At 36.3% G+C, this 18,841-nt stretch overlaps 1 protein-coding gene across 1 annotated transcript in view; it reads right to left on the bottom strand.

Annotated features, from left to right (window-relative positions):
- Window positions 1-2,021: 2,021 nt before the first annotated feature.
- LOC109049870 (succinate--CoA ligase [GDP-forming] subunit beta, mitochondrial-like) overlaps window positions 2,022-18,841 on the bottom strand; it is a 97,608-nt gene continuing 80,788 nt past the window's right edge. The window contains exons 10-11 of the mRNA XM_042734415.1: window positions 9,384-9,504; window positions 2,022-3,118 (exon numbers count right to left, since the gene is read on the bottom strand). Coding sequence (XP_042590349.1) covers window positions 3,003-3,118; window positions 9,384-9,504 — 237 coding nt within the window. The 3' untranslated portion in view covers window positions 2,022-3,002. The remainder of the gene's footprint in view (window positions 3,119-9,383; window positions 9,505-18,841) is intronic.

Below are 18,841 nucleotides of genomic sequence, written 5' to 3'. Positions count from 1 at the left end.
TTATTATATTAATATATTATTACTTTCCAGCAACATATTATATATATTCATTAGGCTATAGGAGATGGAAAGCTATTTACTCACGGAGCATGCACTATACATAAAGACAATATGGGTGTTTTCTTTTATCCAAGTTCTCTCCACCTAATATTCTACATAAAATAATATACATAATGTGAAAGTTTTGACAGGAGGACAGCATAATTAAGTCACACAGATGATGAGCAAATAAGATAAATAATTGCATTAATTGCAACAATTAAAATGATTGGAATAGAATTCAAGACTGTCAGGTCTATCATTCCAGGCAGAAAAAGTTTATAAAACTACAACAACTGAAAACGATAACAAAAAAGGAATCAAGCGTTTAGGTTTTCTAACTTTATCCTTCTTTTTCATCCTCTGCCTTTAAACTCAACTCCTTGTTAAGGAGACAAAGAGAGTAATTTAAATCGATCTTAAAAGTGTGGCAATTACAGAATCCCAGGCTGCAATTCTATAAGAGGGAAATGGATTTCTCTGCCCATCTGTGCTATATGGCCAAACCATGAGACCTGAATATAAAGCACTGACTAGATAACAAAATCAACCACCTGAGAGCGCTTTCGGCCAACATTTTCCCTTCAGCTTTGTTGTAAAACATATCCATCGTTGTCTTTTATGGCTCGCCGCAATAATGCCACGCAGACTCCACGAAACGAGCCTCTTTGTGAAGTTTTACAGTGACAGAAGGCAATCCTTTAAAGCTCAAGGACAGCGAGAGGTCAGGAAACAGGCAGACTTATTTCTCAGGCAAGTTTTCAGGAAACTTCCACCTGACCTTGAGAACTACTGAACGGTATTAAACTCACACAGAAGAGCTCTAGATGTCCATTTTAGACTCCCACCATAACGTACTGAACTGGCAGCACATAATGAGTGAATAGCCCAAGCATCTGACAACCCAAATACAATAGCGACACGCCATCTACAAGCACATTGTTGGTTTATGAACTAATAAATTTGTGGCGGTTACCACTAAACGACACAATAAATAACCAATATTTCTGAACGGATGACTTGACCTTACTGTCGAGGGAGAAAATTGTGCTTTTCAGTTTCACGCTAAACTCAAAAGACAGATTCCCAAAGTGGCAATTACCGTTTTGACATCCGTTCTGAGAGGAAAAAAAGTGACTGTAATTCTTTCAAAAGTCTAAGTGAACAATTACAAGGGTGTATAAAAGAAGATAGCTTTTTAAAATGCAGTTTACGTAATAAGAACAGGATACCGACTAGCTTTCGAAACCACTATATGACAGCTAGCGGACTCGGTCAGCATCATCTTAAGGATTTTCAGCTCATCTATATTTATACAAGAAAGCGGCGCTAATTTCGGTCATTACATTTACTCTCTCCGACACACGCATTTGGTGACCTCTGAATTATACAATGACGCCACAAGAGCATATTCTAAAAAGATTCCAACTCCAGAGTCTAATCCATCAACACACTTGTATCTGACACGGTGAAGGAAGAGCTTGAAATAGGCAATTATTGAACCATCTCCTCGATTTACACCCATCCGCATTTCACCTTCACATGTAACTTGGTGGATACGTGCGGCACGCCATGGCATCGCTTGGTTAAAAATCAACACTTTGCAGGCTGAATTTGGGATTCTCGTTGCAGATTCATTTGACTGCGAGGCTGAAGAGTGAGAAGTGAGGTAAGGCAGAATGAAAAAGTGCAAGAAGACAAGGAGAAAGTGAGACAGAGGGCTGTTGCTCGAGGCACTTGATCCGGTCCGGGTGTCCTCTCGGATCGCCTGACAGATAATCCATTAAATGTTCCAACCCGCTGACAGGGATGGATTTCAGAAAACGCCTGTGAACACACACTCACACACACAGACTAATGCTGTAATTATCACTAGTCATTTAAAAACACATTTTTCTTATGGTACTGGAATAATTGTGATGTTCAATCAAAAAATAAAAATAAATAAAGCAAAAAGCTGAAGTAAAGAGAGAGAAAAAAAGTCATTTTTAAGTTTTATTTTCAACATTGTTGACTCATTTTTAAATAGACATTAACTTTGAAAATACATTTAAGATTACAAAAGCTAATCACATTTATTGTGGACTTTTAAAAGATCTTCATGACAGGCACAGTATAAAAACTATACCACTTTATGACTATTTGAAAAGAATAAACTGAATGCAAGTGAATATTCATAAAAAAAAACATGTAATAGGGAAACTTTTTCAATATTGAATTGACTGTTCAATGACACATTTTCATTAAGGCAGAAATATTGAAGACAAACAATGCTTATTCTCTAGTTTTAAATTTTATACCCATAAAAAAAAAGTCATCTCACTCTTCTAAACAAAATAAAGCTTAATTTGGACTGGGACGGTGATATCATATGGAGATTAAGAAATCAATATCAGATTTGGGATGTATTTCACAGTTTAATCATATAAAAACGAGGCTTTTCCACCATATGACACTAATATTTCATGGTTTACTTAAGGCGATAAAGATTTGCTATTGGGATTAATATGGAATGCAATTAACTATTTAAGTTTAATTTGAAAATATAAATTCATACTTATGATCAATAAAGGAAGCGTTCCATAAAAAGGCTTAGAGTAAGGCAATGAAAATAACAGAGTTATTGATTGAGCTATGGAAATGGCTGCTTTCAGACAACAAAAAGGTTAACTCCAGGCAAAGTCAAGTTTCCCAAGACTGCCACACATTTGAGACCCTTTGAGAAGTTGGGGCTTGGGAAGAAGCTCTCAAATACAGTGTTGTCCCTGGAAAAATTGGACAAGATGCCCAGTGACTCTAGCAGGCTGGTACTTGTGTGTAGCTGTGGTTCAGCAGGCAGATGAGAAAGGCATGTGTGTGTGAATGAAGTGTGTAAGGCTCTGTTTGTTTATGTCACGGTGATTCTGGCCACAGGTCTGTTGGTTTGTGTATACTGTAATAATGGTGTGTATGCATATATGCATTCAATTCTTGGCAATGGCGGCAACAGCCTTCTTGGCGGCATCATCGAGGTCGGTGGCAGAGGTGATGGGCAGCCCGCTCTCAGACAGGATACGCTTTGCCTCCTGAACATTGGTTCCTAAACATCAACACATAAAACAATAGCAAAGACACTTTGGTTAATGGGAGTTTATAAGCCTTCACTTTTATTCTGACACAGATACCAGGGATGCAAGATATACTCTACTGGCTATTTTTTATTGGCATGTGTTAAAATTATAATGTCCACTGTTGGATATTTAACAATTATTTGATGTTCATCGCAGGTTTACAAATAATAGTAGTAAATTAAATAATTATTTATGCCTAATAATTTTTATCCAATCCAAAGACAAATTTAAATAATTTTTATAATACCAAATTTAAAATCAGCTGCTTATACACACTATATGAAATAATATTAACAAATAAAAACTGTGTGTATGTGTGTGAGAGAGATATTGTTTTTAGAAAAACTAAGTTTAGCTTTAAAAAAATCACCTTCATAAATTCAAAATATAAATATTATTATATAAATAAAAAAAATAACAAAATTAATATAATATAAATAATATAACAGAATAGAATAGCATAATATAATACCAAACCTATCATTAAAATAATTTGGTTGTTTAGACCCGCAGATTATAAAATAATATTTGCGAATAAAAACAGAGATGTTTTGTCTGTATTTCTTGTTTAGGTCCATAATATCATCCGTAACATAAAAAAAAAAAAAATTGATATAATGCAGTAATAATGCAGAATATGATGCAGAAATAATGCTGTTTGACTGAGATTAATTGGAATGCACAATGAAAAAACATGATTTTTGAAAATTTTTAACATCGGAGTTACCTTTCAGTCGGTCACGTTCAACATTACGTCAGTGATCCCAATTCGTCAGTGACTGACGTAACGTCGAACGTGACCGACTGAAAGGGAATGAGGGTAACATACGTAACTGAGACGTTATCTGTTCTTGCAAATGAACTCTTCATATTTTAAAATAATATTTGCAGATAAAAATAGGTCTGTTTAGGTCTTATATATATATATAAAATACAAATAAATAATAAAAAAGTTAAATCTACAACAAAAAACAAGTTTAGATCAATATCATCACACAAAAGTATAACTAATATTATATAACCCCTGATGTCACATGGACTGTTTTACCGGGTCCTTGCTCCGCTTCTGTGCGTTGATCGTGGTGACATCATTGCTGTCTATGGAGAGTCAGAGAGCTCTCAGATTCCATCAAAAATATCTTAATTTGTGTTCCAAATATGAACAAAGGTCTTATGGGTTTGGAATGACATGAGGGTGAGTATTTAATGACAGAATTTTCATTTTTGGGTGAACTATCGTTTTAAGCATAATTTAATAATGCTTATCAGTATACATCCTTACAAAAAGGCCTAGGAAAGAAATCTGGCTAGAGTAAAAAAAATCAGAAAAAGTCACTGCTTTTTCAAAATGCTGTGAGTGGCAGGACAGAGTTTGGGGAGTGTGTCTCTGCTGGTTTGAAGGAGCAGTAGTGTTGAAAATGCTTTGGGATCGCTCCATTGGCTGAAAAGGACAGGAAATGTTCCATTGGCTGAATGGCAATGGGGTTGTTCGTTCCATTGGCTGAAAACACGAGTGCTGCACTCACAGGCCGGGGGGGGACGTGTTGGTGCCAGCTGCAGGCGTCCCGACTGAGCACGCACTGTATTATTTTGCTTGGGCGGCCTTGCTGTAACACAGTGACTCTGAATGTCACTGAACTCTGGCCCCCTGACACAGGGCCAGGGCCCGAGGCCAACACAATAAAACAAATCAGAAAACTACTCCACAGGGGTCAAAAGGACGAAGACAGATTGAGAAGAAAAGGCAGGGCGGCAAGAAGTAGAGGGAATGGAAGTTGTGAAATGTAAGTGAAAGAATAACAGACACGTGAGATGTGTGTGACTCTGCTGAGTAGAGGTGAGCAGCTGTGGATGACAGACGTGCTGATTTCACAGGTGAATGTGGATCTCTCACTCACAGAAAATGTGCCAAAAACAAGCCTATTAAAAAGATGGATTTCTGTTTTTTTTTTTTTTTTTTTTTTTTTTTACTTTAATTTTTTTAATCTTAATACTTATTTAAATATTAATTTTTATTTAACAATTATATATTTTATCTAATAATGTATTATTTAATTTCATAAGCTTATATGATAGTATTACATTTTTACTCTTTTAATATTATTATCATAAACTTTTTTTGTTTTATTAAGTTATTGAGACTAATTTAATCATTAACTATCATACATTTTTTAAAAGAATTTTTTTTTATACATTTAAATTTACATTATACAGTCTTTATTTTAGAGAGTAAAAGAAATAAAGAAAAGGTGAATGAGATCAGAACATGATGTGAGTCAGGCTTGAACTTGCATCGCCCACATGAGCACCTCAGCACCATGCAAGCTACTAAGCCACGGCTCCAAATCCTCATCTTTTTATGACCCATGCGGCAGAAAATAAAAGTGTTTACCTGAATGCATTATCCTGCAAATTGGCCTGCATATAAATCTGAACATTATCAGATTAAAGCTGCAATTCTACAAGTGCAAAATATGTATTTTAATGTGTCTGCACGGTATATCTGACTTATATACATTTAGGCAACATACTTACATATAACTCTAAATATCTCTATGCCAACGTACAAGTATCTGTATACACGTGTGTGTATGTGTGTGTTGTTGTTGTCCAGCAGTGTAATTATGATAATACTCGTGCTCTCAGGAGAGAGGATGTTCTAATCAATAGCAGTTTCACGAGGAATTCAATTACCAGCACCACTTAACTACTGATATTTCAGCGCTTTTGTCCGCTCGCACAATAACTCATTTCTAACACGTCTCCCACATTTGGCAGCACAAAACAATCAATTGTATAATTTCATTAGCAGAGGACAAGGGGCGAGCAGGGCCGTGTGCTGGGAGTATAGAATATCCACCGTCCGCTGCTGCTTGACAATGCCGAGTCGTCTGAGGGCAACGAGAGCAAACTGCAACAAAAGCCATGAAAAATACTCATATATATACAAACACTTAAAGAGATTTTTGGACTGCTCTGAAAGGAGGCTCTTAGATGGCCCTGTATGAGTCAAATCTCTTCATGTGTTATGTAAGTGGTAATATCTCACACATATATTGATCTCAGCATCTAAGAGCTGACAGGCACGCAGGTCTGTACTCATTCACTGCCACCAGGTGCTGCTAGAGACCAACTTAACACCAAAACCAAGCAGAACGATTCAGTATGAATTGGCCTATGTCTCAGAATAAAGCTTACTTTAGAGTATCTAATGTTTAAACATGCATACTCATTACGGAACTGACAGGATATGATTATGAATAAGTATGCACAGATAATAATAATTAGATGTTTCGAAAGGAGTTCTATCAGAAAACTGACTTGTGAGTTATCATTTTGGAGCATTATCTTGGCACAACCATTCAAAAGTATGGGGTCAGGCAAATCAAGCAGAGCAAATGTTTTCAACATTGATAATAAGAAGAGATGTTTCTTGAGCATCAAATTTCTGGAGGATCACATGACACTGCAGACTGGAGTTATGATGCTGAAAATTCAGCTTTGATATCACAGGAAATAAATTACATAAAAAAAAATTCAAATAGCAGTTAAACTGTAATAATATTTTACAATATTACTGTTCTACTGTGTTTTAATCAAATAAATGCAGCTTTCAAAAAAAAACAAAAACAAAACAAATAAAAAAAAAAAACACAATAAATACATAAATGTATATAAAAAATTAAATTGACATTTTTGCCATTCTTATCAAAAACGTTTGAACAGCAATCTACATAAATATCTACTAAAATACACAATATTGTGTAGACTAAATGCATCTGCTCTGGCATGATTGGTATGGGGCCCTCTAAATATATATATTTTTGTCCTCTTTCTAGTCATATACACTTCACAACTCAGAGTACAGAATACTATTGCTGGTAACCAAAATAGTGTTTTGGAACATCTAGTACCCAATTGATCTAGTACTTGCAGCTCCATTTAACACATTTTACCATATTTAAATTAATACTGAAATAAATTTATATTTATTTTTTGAATGAAATGAATATGACACATTATTTTAGGATAGTGTAATATAGAAATCATAATTTTACAAGTTTTCCCCGCAACAGTAATTTTATGATATTTTTGGCACAATCAAGCCAATTTACACAATTAAATTTTTTTTTTTTTTTTATATATCTCATGTCTGATTACAATTTCAATATATCTTTATGCAGCTAAATGACATGTATAGCCCAACTATTTAAAAAAAAGACGACAAAAAGAATACCAATATTCATTAAAATACATGAATTTTTAGATTTAAATTGACCCAGTGTTTTTGAGTGAACAACTCTTTTGTACTTTTTGTCCCACTGATCCAGCATGTTGAAGAATAAAATCTTACAGTATACCCAAACAGGATGTTCTTTATGTGTTTTTGACATTCTTAGGTATCTACATGAAGGAGCTGATTGTGAAAAAGCTGGAAGAAGAGAGTATAGGTCCATACACACGCACACACTCATGCATCTCAAGTCTTTCTTGGAAAGGTGGAACTTACGGAGAGGCTGGGGTAAGAAATGGGCCTGAATCAATAGGCAGCTAATACAACTAAACTCTAAGCTGGGAACCATCTTATAGCGATCTGTCAGACATGATCAGCCACAGACAGAGAGACAGAATAGACGATCGATCTGTAAGCAGCATGCTGCCTCTTACACCCATTACTGAGGGCTTTCAGGCCACTGTGTCTAATTCACTTTTCCAGAGAGGGCAGGCGAATCTGAGCCACTATTGCTTCAAGGCATTTTCATTTGGATGGAAAATGCTTTGTGAAAATGGTGTGTCAGTAATTACTTTTGTACTATGTATGATATAAAGGCTTTTAGCCATTTAATTTACAGGGCTAGTTCAAAATAAAAATTACTGAATTATTTTTAATATCTATATTTAAATGCATTCCAATTTTTTAAGTGAATGAACATTATTAAAGGAATAGTTCACCCAAAAATGAAAATTCTTTTGTTAATTACTCACCCTCGTGTAGTTCCAAACCAATAAGACATTCATTGTTCATCGCCGGAACACAAATTAAGAAATTTTGATGAAATCCGAGAGTTTTCTGACCCTGCATAGGCAGCAATGCAACTGACATGTTCAAGACCCAGAAAGGCAGTAAGGACATCGTTAAAATAGTCAATGTGACATCAGTGGTTCAACCTTAATTTTATGAAGCTACGAGAATACTGTGTGGAAATAACAAATTTATTCAGCAATTCTTCTTTTCCGTTACAGACTTCGACGGACATTCACGAGAGTACCATGACACCGGAGCTGGCGTTCTGATGTAGTAGAACCCGGATGCTCTGTGGCTTGTTTGCAAGCTTTGTAGTTGCGTTGCTGTCTGTGCAGGGTCAGAAAGCTCTTGGATTTCATCAAAAGTATCTTAATTTGTGTTCTAAAGATGAACGAAGGACTTAAACATTTGGAACTACATGAGAATGAGGGTAAATTTTGACAGAATGATAATTTTTAGGTGAACTATCCCTTAACCATTTAAACTGTATTCAATGATGTACGAAAGTATTTGGCTCATTGCCAACATATTGGCCCACATGTACATTTCCCCAGAAAGTGCAAATATTATCAGAAAATATGGTGCGCATTTAATTGTGCAAAATATCTTCATGCTGCTCTTGTCCTATATTAAGGCTGTCCTCAGAAGGACAGGGTACTGCATGGACAAACGAGGGGCAGAAAACTAATGGAGTGGAGTATATGTCTCTCTCCGGGCAAAACGACTCAGCTGTTTTCTGCCAATTATCCTAATGGCCAGATGGGAGCAGGCTGAGGCCCAGTGTCACACGAGCACATAGCGTTAGCATTCACAGGTGAGAGGTCCCGCAATCAACGCCTGGCCCCTCTGCTCCTCTCAATGCCTCCAAACAAATGCTGCAGCGTGACACGCTTGCTAACCAACACCAACAATCTCTACACTTGACAGACACAGGGTTGCTTACAGGTAAATGTTATACAGAACACATTTTAAAAATTAGAAGTTAAACTGGCATTTTCACCTTTATTATGATTGGACAGAGCAGCAAAGTCGGGGAGAGAGAGGGGGAAAGGTCCTGAAGTTGGGATTCGAACTCGGGACGCCCACAGCGTAACAGCACTGTATGTCAGTGCTCTGTCCACAAGGCTATCGGTGCCAAAATTAAACTACAAACTTTGATTCAGAAATTGCGTATTTTGATTTAATTGATATTATTTGGCCACACCCACCTTCGAGCCTGACCACCAGGGGAACCTTGAGCTCCAGTTCTCTGCAGGCCTTGGTGATGCCGTTAGCAATGATGGCACAGTTAACAATCCCCCCAAAGATGTTTACCAAGATGGCCTCTACCTGAATGCAGAAAAAGAAGAAAAACTGGGTGAAAAAAGCTTTATTTAGATAAAACATGACACTGCATTACATGCATCTTTAAGAAGATAAAAAGGCAAGAAAACAAAACCTTCAGGGTTCTCACACATTTTAACCAGCAAATGTTTTTTCTTTTTAATTATTAAAGTGGTAACACTTTAGTAAGGGAACAATTCTCACTATTAACTAGTTGTTTATTAGCATGCCTATTAATAAACATATTGGTTGTTAATTAGTAATTATAAAGCTTATATTCTGCACGACCATATTATACATCCCTAATCCTTCCCAATACCTAAACTTAACAACTACCTTACTACTATTATTAGTTTATTGAGGCAAAAGTCGTAGCTAATTGTTTATTAATAGTGAGAATTGGACATTAAAATAAAGTGTGACCATTAAAATCAATCAATTTCAAATAAAATTAAACATTTTAGAGTTGAGGATAGCTAGAAACATTCACATTCATGATGGACGTCATTAAAATGTCTATTATTTATAACACTGTATAACAGTTCTAATATTTTCAGGCTTTCAATGACTGGAGAAAACCCTGAACCTCACATGAAAAAAAGACCAGCTGCCAAATAGACTGTTAGCATTAGCATGCTAAAAACTTTCATGGGGCTAGAAAAGAGATTTGAGTTGCTTAAGTCCTGGAATGAGCAGCCCACCTGAGGAGAAACTAAATATTTGAGCCTAGCGCGGTACAATGCTATATGATGACCATAATTCCTCAAAAGGAAGAAAAAAAAAGCAGATTAAACTTCACACAATCCAATGATCATTTACATAAATGTATAGCAGCAATCAAAGGGACATTAATATGTGCAAACACGAATACACACACAGAATTGTTAACAGCTCATGAATGTGTTACTCTTACAAGGTAAGAATTTAAATTACTCTGTGTCAAATCATTTCTGTCAAATTAGCAAGTCAACAGATCAGAATAATTTGGCATGTTTACTCATAATCTATGCTAATCTGTGGCAGTGACTGCTGGCTACGGTAATGATGTTTACATGCTTAGAGAGGAATTCAGAGGATCAGAGAGATATTGGCAGTTTCACCTACAAATGCTGTTACTCGCCTTACCGGCTAGAAACTAGAGCTCCCTGTTTTGTGAATATGTGTAGTGTGAGCATGAGTTCAGACACTAGCAAGGTTTTCTAAACACTGGGATTTTGAGAACTCAATTATCTTTTACATGATTAAGAGGTCACACATTACGTGTAGCTTGTACTTTGTAATTGCATCTTTGTTGTAGCCATTTAAAAAGCACGGTGACATTATTAAGTTTGTTTATAACAACAACAACAACAACAATATTTTACTGACTTTTTTGTTTAATGCAGAATAGACCGTTTAAAATGGCATAATTGCTTTTTATTTATCTATTTTACATATTATTATTAATTATTTAACATTATTTAATATTTATTCTACACATTTAATTACTCATTTAATAATAATTATTTGTTTTGTCAAAAAAACTGTTCAGAATGGCATAAGTGCTTTTTTTTATAATTTACATGTCTGTTTATTATTATTATTATTATTAATTTTATTAACAACAACAACAATAAATTTAAGTTTAATGCAGGATAAACACGTTCATAATGAAATAATTGATTTTAACTATTTATTTTATTAATTCTAGATAACAATAATAATAACAATAATATGTATTATTAAATATTAATAATAATTAATAGCAAACGATAATAATAATAATAATTATTATTATTATTATTATTATTATGGTTGTTATTGGTGATGATAATATTATAAATATACAAAATACATCTAATTACAATAAAACGAAAAACACAAATTTGATGATGATACATAAATAAAAAACAATTAGGTTTTGATGCCTTCATAAACAACATTTTCAATAAAGAAAGATAGCGAGTAGTTGACGCTCACTAGATTTTATAGTGTATTCTGGACATTTTTAGGCAGTTTCAGTGCAATGGAACAACCTTGACAGCCATCACAATGGCTGACTCCCTAGACAGTGCACTTACTACTGACTGAGACACACCCAGACACACACAGAGAGAAAAAGAAAATCCATATAAGATTTTTACATTAAAAAGGGGAAAAGAATCAAAGATAAATCCACAGGCTGACACACAGTAGAGGTGAAAAGACTGAGACAGAAATAGATATAGGCCGAGACCCATGCACAGACAGGCAAGACAATACCTCCACCAACAGGTACATCCCCACCTGGCTGAGCTGCCAGATGGCATATCCACATCTTTACGTCCTGAGATATCGCGGACAGCTAGTGTTTCATTGTCAACTTGCGATATAAATAAATCCACACCAAAACTGACAGACTAAAGGGCGCCCAATGCCAGAGTTTCCAGCATGTGACCCTGAAACAGCACACGGCAGATGAGTGTGGGGTCTGTTAGTGGATCTGACAGACTGGATGGAGACAGAAAAGGGAAACTGTCTGTAATGTCCAGATGCTGATGCTGGAACTGGCAGGCATTTGCCATGACTGCAGAATGTCTACATCTGCTGTGTCTTCCCCATCAACGGTAACCTCTGAGCTACTGCAGTTTACCCATTAATGCACAACTCCAACAAGATACAGACAGGAAAAAGCATGATAAGCAGAGACACAGTCACAGCTCAGGCAAAAGTGAGTAAAACTTGACCCAGACCTTTCAATTCAGAGCTCTGCTCAAACTGAGAAGCAAATCGTCACAAACACAACCACATGCACACTGAAGCATATCACTCTGACAGTTTGTGACAGACTAAAACTAGCTCAGAATGTATTCAATGTATATATATATATATATATATATATATATATATATATATATATATATATATATATATATATATATTTATAAATTATATTCTCATCACATCAAATTAGTGAAAAATTGATTCAATTGTATTATATTATTAATAAAATGAAATTATTAAAATGAACTATTTATTAGATTAGATTTTCAATCCCAGAATTTCAAGGTGGCCTTAGAATTTTGGGTCCCAATACACCTAAAATATCTGACTGAAATACAGCTGAATAATTAATAATAATGAAAAATCAAGGTAACGATAACATTTTAAAATATAAAAAAAAAGTGATGAAATTTGTGATTGACAATTAAAATTAATGTGAATAAAAACACATTTTATGCATGATTAAAATGTAAATAATTACGACATATATTATTTTTCCTACGGTTTTATGTAATTTCCTGTCACATTTAAATGGAATATATTTTATTGAAATTCTGGAAATTAAAGTAGTATCTAAGCTGAACAATGTTATTACACACACACACACACACACACACACACACACACACACACACACACACACACACACACACACACACACATATATATATATATATATATATATATATATATATATATATATATATATATAAAGATAAAATATTTGATTCAAATATGATTTGTGATGTCATTTCCTGCCACATTTGAGTCACATAAGCTCTTTGCTGTTCCCAGCAGCTTTAGGGTTGCTCTGCTCCTCAGGTTTTCTTATACTGACACTAGAGGGCAGCACAGATCCAGGAGCAACAGCACAAAGCCTCATTCTCCACACAACAGTGTCTTCAGCAGCAGCACATTTTTCAAACCGGCCTTTATTGTGCACAGTCATATTTCTTCCAGTCATGCGTTTCCTATTGACATCTATGTATATTAATGATACAGTAGGCATGATTTATGCTTTCTCGTACATGAGTAAATGCTGCTTCGTAAAAAATATAGTGCACTTCGCTCAAACTGCCAGTGGGATTTAGAATGAAAAAGAACAAATGCGATAGAAACTGTCAGAGGTGCAGGATCTTGTTTTCCTATTTTTCACAAAACAAACTCGTTTTGCTGTTGGAATGTTGGACTGCACCTCCAGGCTTGAACATTCTGAAGCAAATTTCTAGCATATTGCATTAATGGTGAAGTACAGCATATGCAACGCAGAGCAGGCTTTGCTTATGACAGCGACATGAAAAAGAGGGCGGAATGCACTACAGGTATTGACACAAAGTAGCAGACCACAGATTGATCTTGAAAATAACTTTTTGTGTATATGCTAAACATGAAGCTGTCTTGCATATTATTTTACTAATTTCAGCTGTCCACTTGTCAACAAGTCAACAAATCAGCTCTTGCTTTTCATAGCTGCAGTAATACAATTCATCTACTCTTTGTTGAGTGCAAGCTCAATCTAGATCAATTTATAACTGATTAAGATAGTTAATGCCCTTCTGATTCATTCAAACATGTCTGGTCGATAAAAATAAGCGGTACAATACAGCAGCACAAAAGATGCTTCACAGTAAAGAGGTTCAACGCTTTTTTGATAAGTCATCTGTACTCCTAAAAGTTTCTTTAATTAAAAAAAAAAAAAATTAAAACGTAATTGCATTTTGCATTGCAATTGCATTTCATCTAACATTCCAGACTTTTTTTTTTTGAGAAATATAAACTTTAAATTGCAAGAAAGATGTCTGAATTGTGAGATAAAAAGTCGCAATTACCGGTTTAATTCTTTTATAATACTATAGCAGAAATGGGCTTTCATAAGAAACAATGCTTCCTGAGAATTACAATGATACAAATAAGAATGCTTTTCCTCCAAAGCCATCTGCAACATAATTAGTCTATTGGCTCATTAGTCTATTGGCTATTTATATATATATATATATATTTTAAAGTCCTTCGATATGTTATAGCCAAACGTCCTGTAGAGGAAGTATTTCAATACTGGAAAGAAAACAACGGATGGGATCTTGAATGCCATTTTGTGGCATTCTCTGTATCTGCAAACAGTATCAAAGCCCTCTTAGGCAAAGTATACCATCTCTCAGAGATGCTGTTTGTCTGCATTAGCCACCATTGGGTCTAGTATCACATGCTCTTTCTAGTATCATGACTTCTAAGAAAGCTGTGAGTAACGGCATCAATATGTTGTCCCTGTTGGTTTTCACTTTTAAGAAAGCAGCCTACTTTTGATTAGGCCTTTTCATCTTTATTTGCTTTGGAGGATCTTTTGTTTCAGGCAACGTTCTCTGCGACACGAGACGTCTCTGGTGTTGGTAGCAGGTTCGTGCCAATAGCTTGTACACTGCACCCACTGGTCAATCATTTCTATGATGTGATTTAAAGCCTTGGAACAATAATCCCAAAAACAAGATGAAACAAAAGCCGTTTGATTTAAAAAAAAGGAGGCAAATCTCCATTAATGCGGTGCTCATTAGAAATACCGTTGTGCCGCTATCAGCACCAGGATGCCTGTGATGTAGTCGGGGAGCGCTGGCATTATCATCCAACCACACATTGGCAGCTGTGCTCCCAGAGAAAGGGGGGTCTACTCTGTTGACCAGTGCTAATCAATCTGTGGAAGTGCATCTGTCTTTTGTTAACGGCTAAAAGAGTGAAAACCTTCGTCTCGCCGTACCCTATTAGCACCATTGTTCTGGTTTATCTGCGCAACGCAGGCTTTCATACACTAGCTTTCAAATGCCTTCGCACCTTAATTCTCTTAGTTGATGTGGAATACTTCAATAAGCTAGAAGTCAAAGGTTAAAACCCAACATTTTCAAATGAAGAGGGGCGGCTGACAGCAGTCATCCATCTGAAAGGAGGAGCGAAAGGGCATTTCTGTAGGTGTGTAGATGGATATCAGGCAAATTGCTTCCTTATAGTTTTAACAGTCAGAGCATGAATACACAAGATGCTTTTGAGGAAAAAAGGCACGTTATCAGAGCTGGGAAACACTTCTGATGGACAAAATGCTCCAATGTGCCATTTGAACAGACTGGGCTTCACATCTCATATCAGTCACCCAAACTTGGCATAGTCATAGAGATATGAAAATAATATTCAAATATTTTGGCAAAGTGTAAGCTTAGTGACAGCAAAGCCAGTGCTGTCGATAAGAAAGTTTAATATGCTTTTTCCTTTTTGATATCTCCGTCTTTTGGCTCTCTTCATTTGGCACAATCTTATCAAATCTAGAGGCTATTTTTCCCCTTCTGCTAATCCATTGCCAGTGGTTCTGCAATACTTCTGGAGCAAAGAGAAAGAACAAAATGGACAGGGGGAGAGAAAGACGTGGTTTGGTCCCAGGCTGTTATTGGGGGCTCAGATTGGGCCTGGCACAGGGGATAAGAGAGAAATAATTATCCAGCCTGCTGAAGCATGACAGCTTCTCTCTTCACCAAGAGTGAAGGAGATGAAGCATTGTGTCAAAAAATCAGCTTGCAAAACACAGACACATCTTGACACCGCCATTCCGAGTATCACTTTGTGTTAGGAGACACATGAGAACCGCCGGTCACCTTTCTTGATTGACAGTTTTGACTGGATTTCTGTTCCGGCTTGTGGCTGGAGCTGAACGTATCGAATGCATATTGGTCAACATGAGCTTCAGGGAACCTGATCTCATGCCTAAAACGTACCTGTGGGAACTTTTTTGCAAGATGCAAAATTTTCCGTGACATATTCGATGTGAAATGTCCACTGAGTGGCGCTAAAAGAGTGTTATTTTTATTTTTTTACATTTTACTTTTTATGTGACGTTGGTTTTGAACACGTCACTGCAGTTCTGACTCGAAATGTTCATTAAGTGGCACTATAACTCTAACGCTCTGTGATGTTTTAAAATAACGTACCATCTAAACTACACCTAAACCTACCTGATAGTCTTTCGTCATGATTCATATTTTTCACAGGATTCGTACCCAAGGATTCCACAATTCCTAAGTCCAGTTCCGCGCCAGCTGAGCTACAGAACAAGCTTATTATGTCCAGAAAGCGAAACACATAAGGCTGTAATCATAACTGTGTACGAAAATGATTACAAGTGCTCGAAGTTTCTGTTGGAAACTGCAGTGATATGCACTTATTCGCGTCTAGCAGAAAAAGTTCCCACAGGTACGTTTTCGTCAGGAGATCAGGTAAGCTTCAGGATTTACGGATGCACAAAAAGGGAGAAATGGTCATATTCGGGATGTATATCTTTCCCTAAAACTCAGATTCATTATGGTACCACAGTGATCCTATGATTGCAGTACGATGCACTGGAAATTTTGGATTTCATAGGGTCCAACTGTATCCTCAAGGTCCCTCAATCTACCATGTTCCAAGAATTTCTCTTCTCCATAGAGACATCAATAGCTTGCTCTTGAAAGGAAATTCATTATTTTACCCTCTCAAAACATGTGCCATTTCTCTGTAAGATCCAGGCAAATCAACAGCGACTATGGGTTCACATTGTGCTAACGCCTTTCATCCCTCCGTACCACGTGAAGTCGTGGTCAGACGTGTGTGCCTGCTCTCTCTATCTCAAGGAAAGAAAAGAAAGCAATCAAAGCAGAAATGGATTTGCAGCCAGACTACAGGCATTGAGGGAAGGGGGTGCGGTGTGTCCTAGTGAATTGAAACTTGGCGTCGGCCATATCCGCTTCAAGGTCTGTTTCTCTTGTGCCTTAGTGGTAGGGTTGTGAACTGTGACAGCTACCGTTTCAGGTTGAAGCATATCAGAGATGAGCTAGACAGTCCTTTCAGATGACACGTCATTCAATTCTCTCTCAACACACAGGACTCAATACTTTCAATAGAGAAAAGGACAGACTGAGCTTCATGAGGATGAAAACACTCACAAACACACATGCATAAACACTTGAGACAATGTCAGCCGCAAGTAAAAAGCTGAATAATGGAGATTTGAATCATTTTTACTAGAGAACAAACTGTCCTTCAGCATTCCAGGTTTCCTTAAACCTGTGATATTCCAGCTAAGGTTTCCATCACCAGTTGATATGATTTTCTGGCTTATATGCTTTTTTGGAAAAGAAAAAAAAACAAAAAAAAAATATATATGTTCACCCAAAAGAAATGCTTTTAATTTCAAGATAGCTTACCAAAAAATTAAAATTTTGTCATCCTTTATCATGTTGTTGTCGGCCTCATGTCATTGCAATCCTGTTTGACTTTATGTGAAACACAAAAAATGACATTTTAAAGAATGTTTCAGTTGTTTTTGTGAAAAAGCGGAAAATAAAGTCAGGTTTGGAACAATATGAGTAAATGAAAAAAAAAAAAGACCTTTTTTGGGCAAAGTATCCTAATATAACTTGGCATTTTAGACTTTTTATTAATAGCATAGTTATTTGCACTGGGTAGCTCTGTCCGTATCTGTATATTAAACACCAAATATGTTCTGCTACTTTTCGCTTGAACAGAAAGAAGACTGGAGAACCTGTCATGTCACACCTGGTTAGGACACCATGGCTTGTGCTCTCTGGCATGAAAGGCCTATAAAAGCACACCGCAATCTGAATGTGTGTGTGTGTGTGTGTGTGTGTGCACAGAAGTTTCTCTGTGCTTTTAAGTCTCTTTATGTTTTTTCCTGCATTTTCTAATCAGACCTCCTAAAAAAAAAAAAAAATACAGATGCAGGAAGCCAAGTAAATGCCCATCACAGCTCAATTTAAAACCTGAACTTGGATGCAGCCTCATTTATGAGAGAAATCTACAAGTCTCAAAGGTCTCGGAAGACAATGTGCTGCAGATATGAAAGAGGAAATGGAAAACTGATTCGAAAATTATACACTACTGCTCTGTTCCAAAATCCAGTGAGTTGCCTAGTGAGAAGGCATCTGGAGATATCAAGGGCATGACGAAGCAAAGGCTCTTAAGACACCTAATTTTGGTTCAATTTTGAACCAAAACAAGTATCATTTGTGTTGAAGACAATAAAGCTCTGCAAAAAAAAAAAAAAATTCCTGACAGTGAATTAGACAGTGTATCAAGCTGTTAGCTTAGCAACGTGCTAAAAACAAAAACTTCTGAATATTAATAATAATTTATATATTTAAAAACATTTAAGTCATCCTGTGGCCCCAAGTTTTCTGAGGCCCTCTGTTTGAGAACCACTAATGTCCAAATCAGTGACTTATAAGGGTTCCATGAAAAGGCAGCTGCCTATGTAGTCACTAGGCAGCTCACTATAACTTGGGACAGAACATCTTTCATACAAAAGCTGTCCTGATATTCCATCAATGAAAAAGTGAGAGTGGAAAAAGTGTGACACACAAAAACATGCAGTGACACTTTAAAATATGCAGAAATTATAAAATGACTAGATAAAAAATGAGAGCGAGCAAGCAAGCATGGCGAGAAAGCTGACACATGTCAGTCAAGACGGCAGATTTCATTTCCTCTCATGAAGCCTTTCGCTCATGCGCGCACACACACACACACACACACACACACACACAGAGCTGCTGTGTTGAGCGGCTGACAT

This window comes from Cyprinus carpio, chromosome B11 (genome assembly GCF_018340385.1).
Source record: "Cyprinus carpio isolate SPL01 chromosome B11, ASM1834038v1, whole genome shotgun sequence".
NCBI lineage: Eukaryota > Metazoa > Chordata > Actinopteri > Cypriniformes > Cyprinidae > Cyprinus > Cyprinus carpio.
The sequence above is the reverse complement of the archived record's forward strand: the minus strand, read 5'-3'. Positions and strand labels throughout refer to the sequence as shown.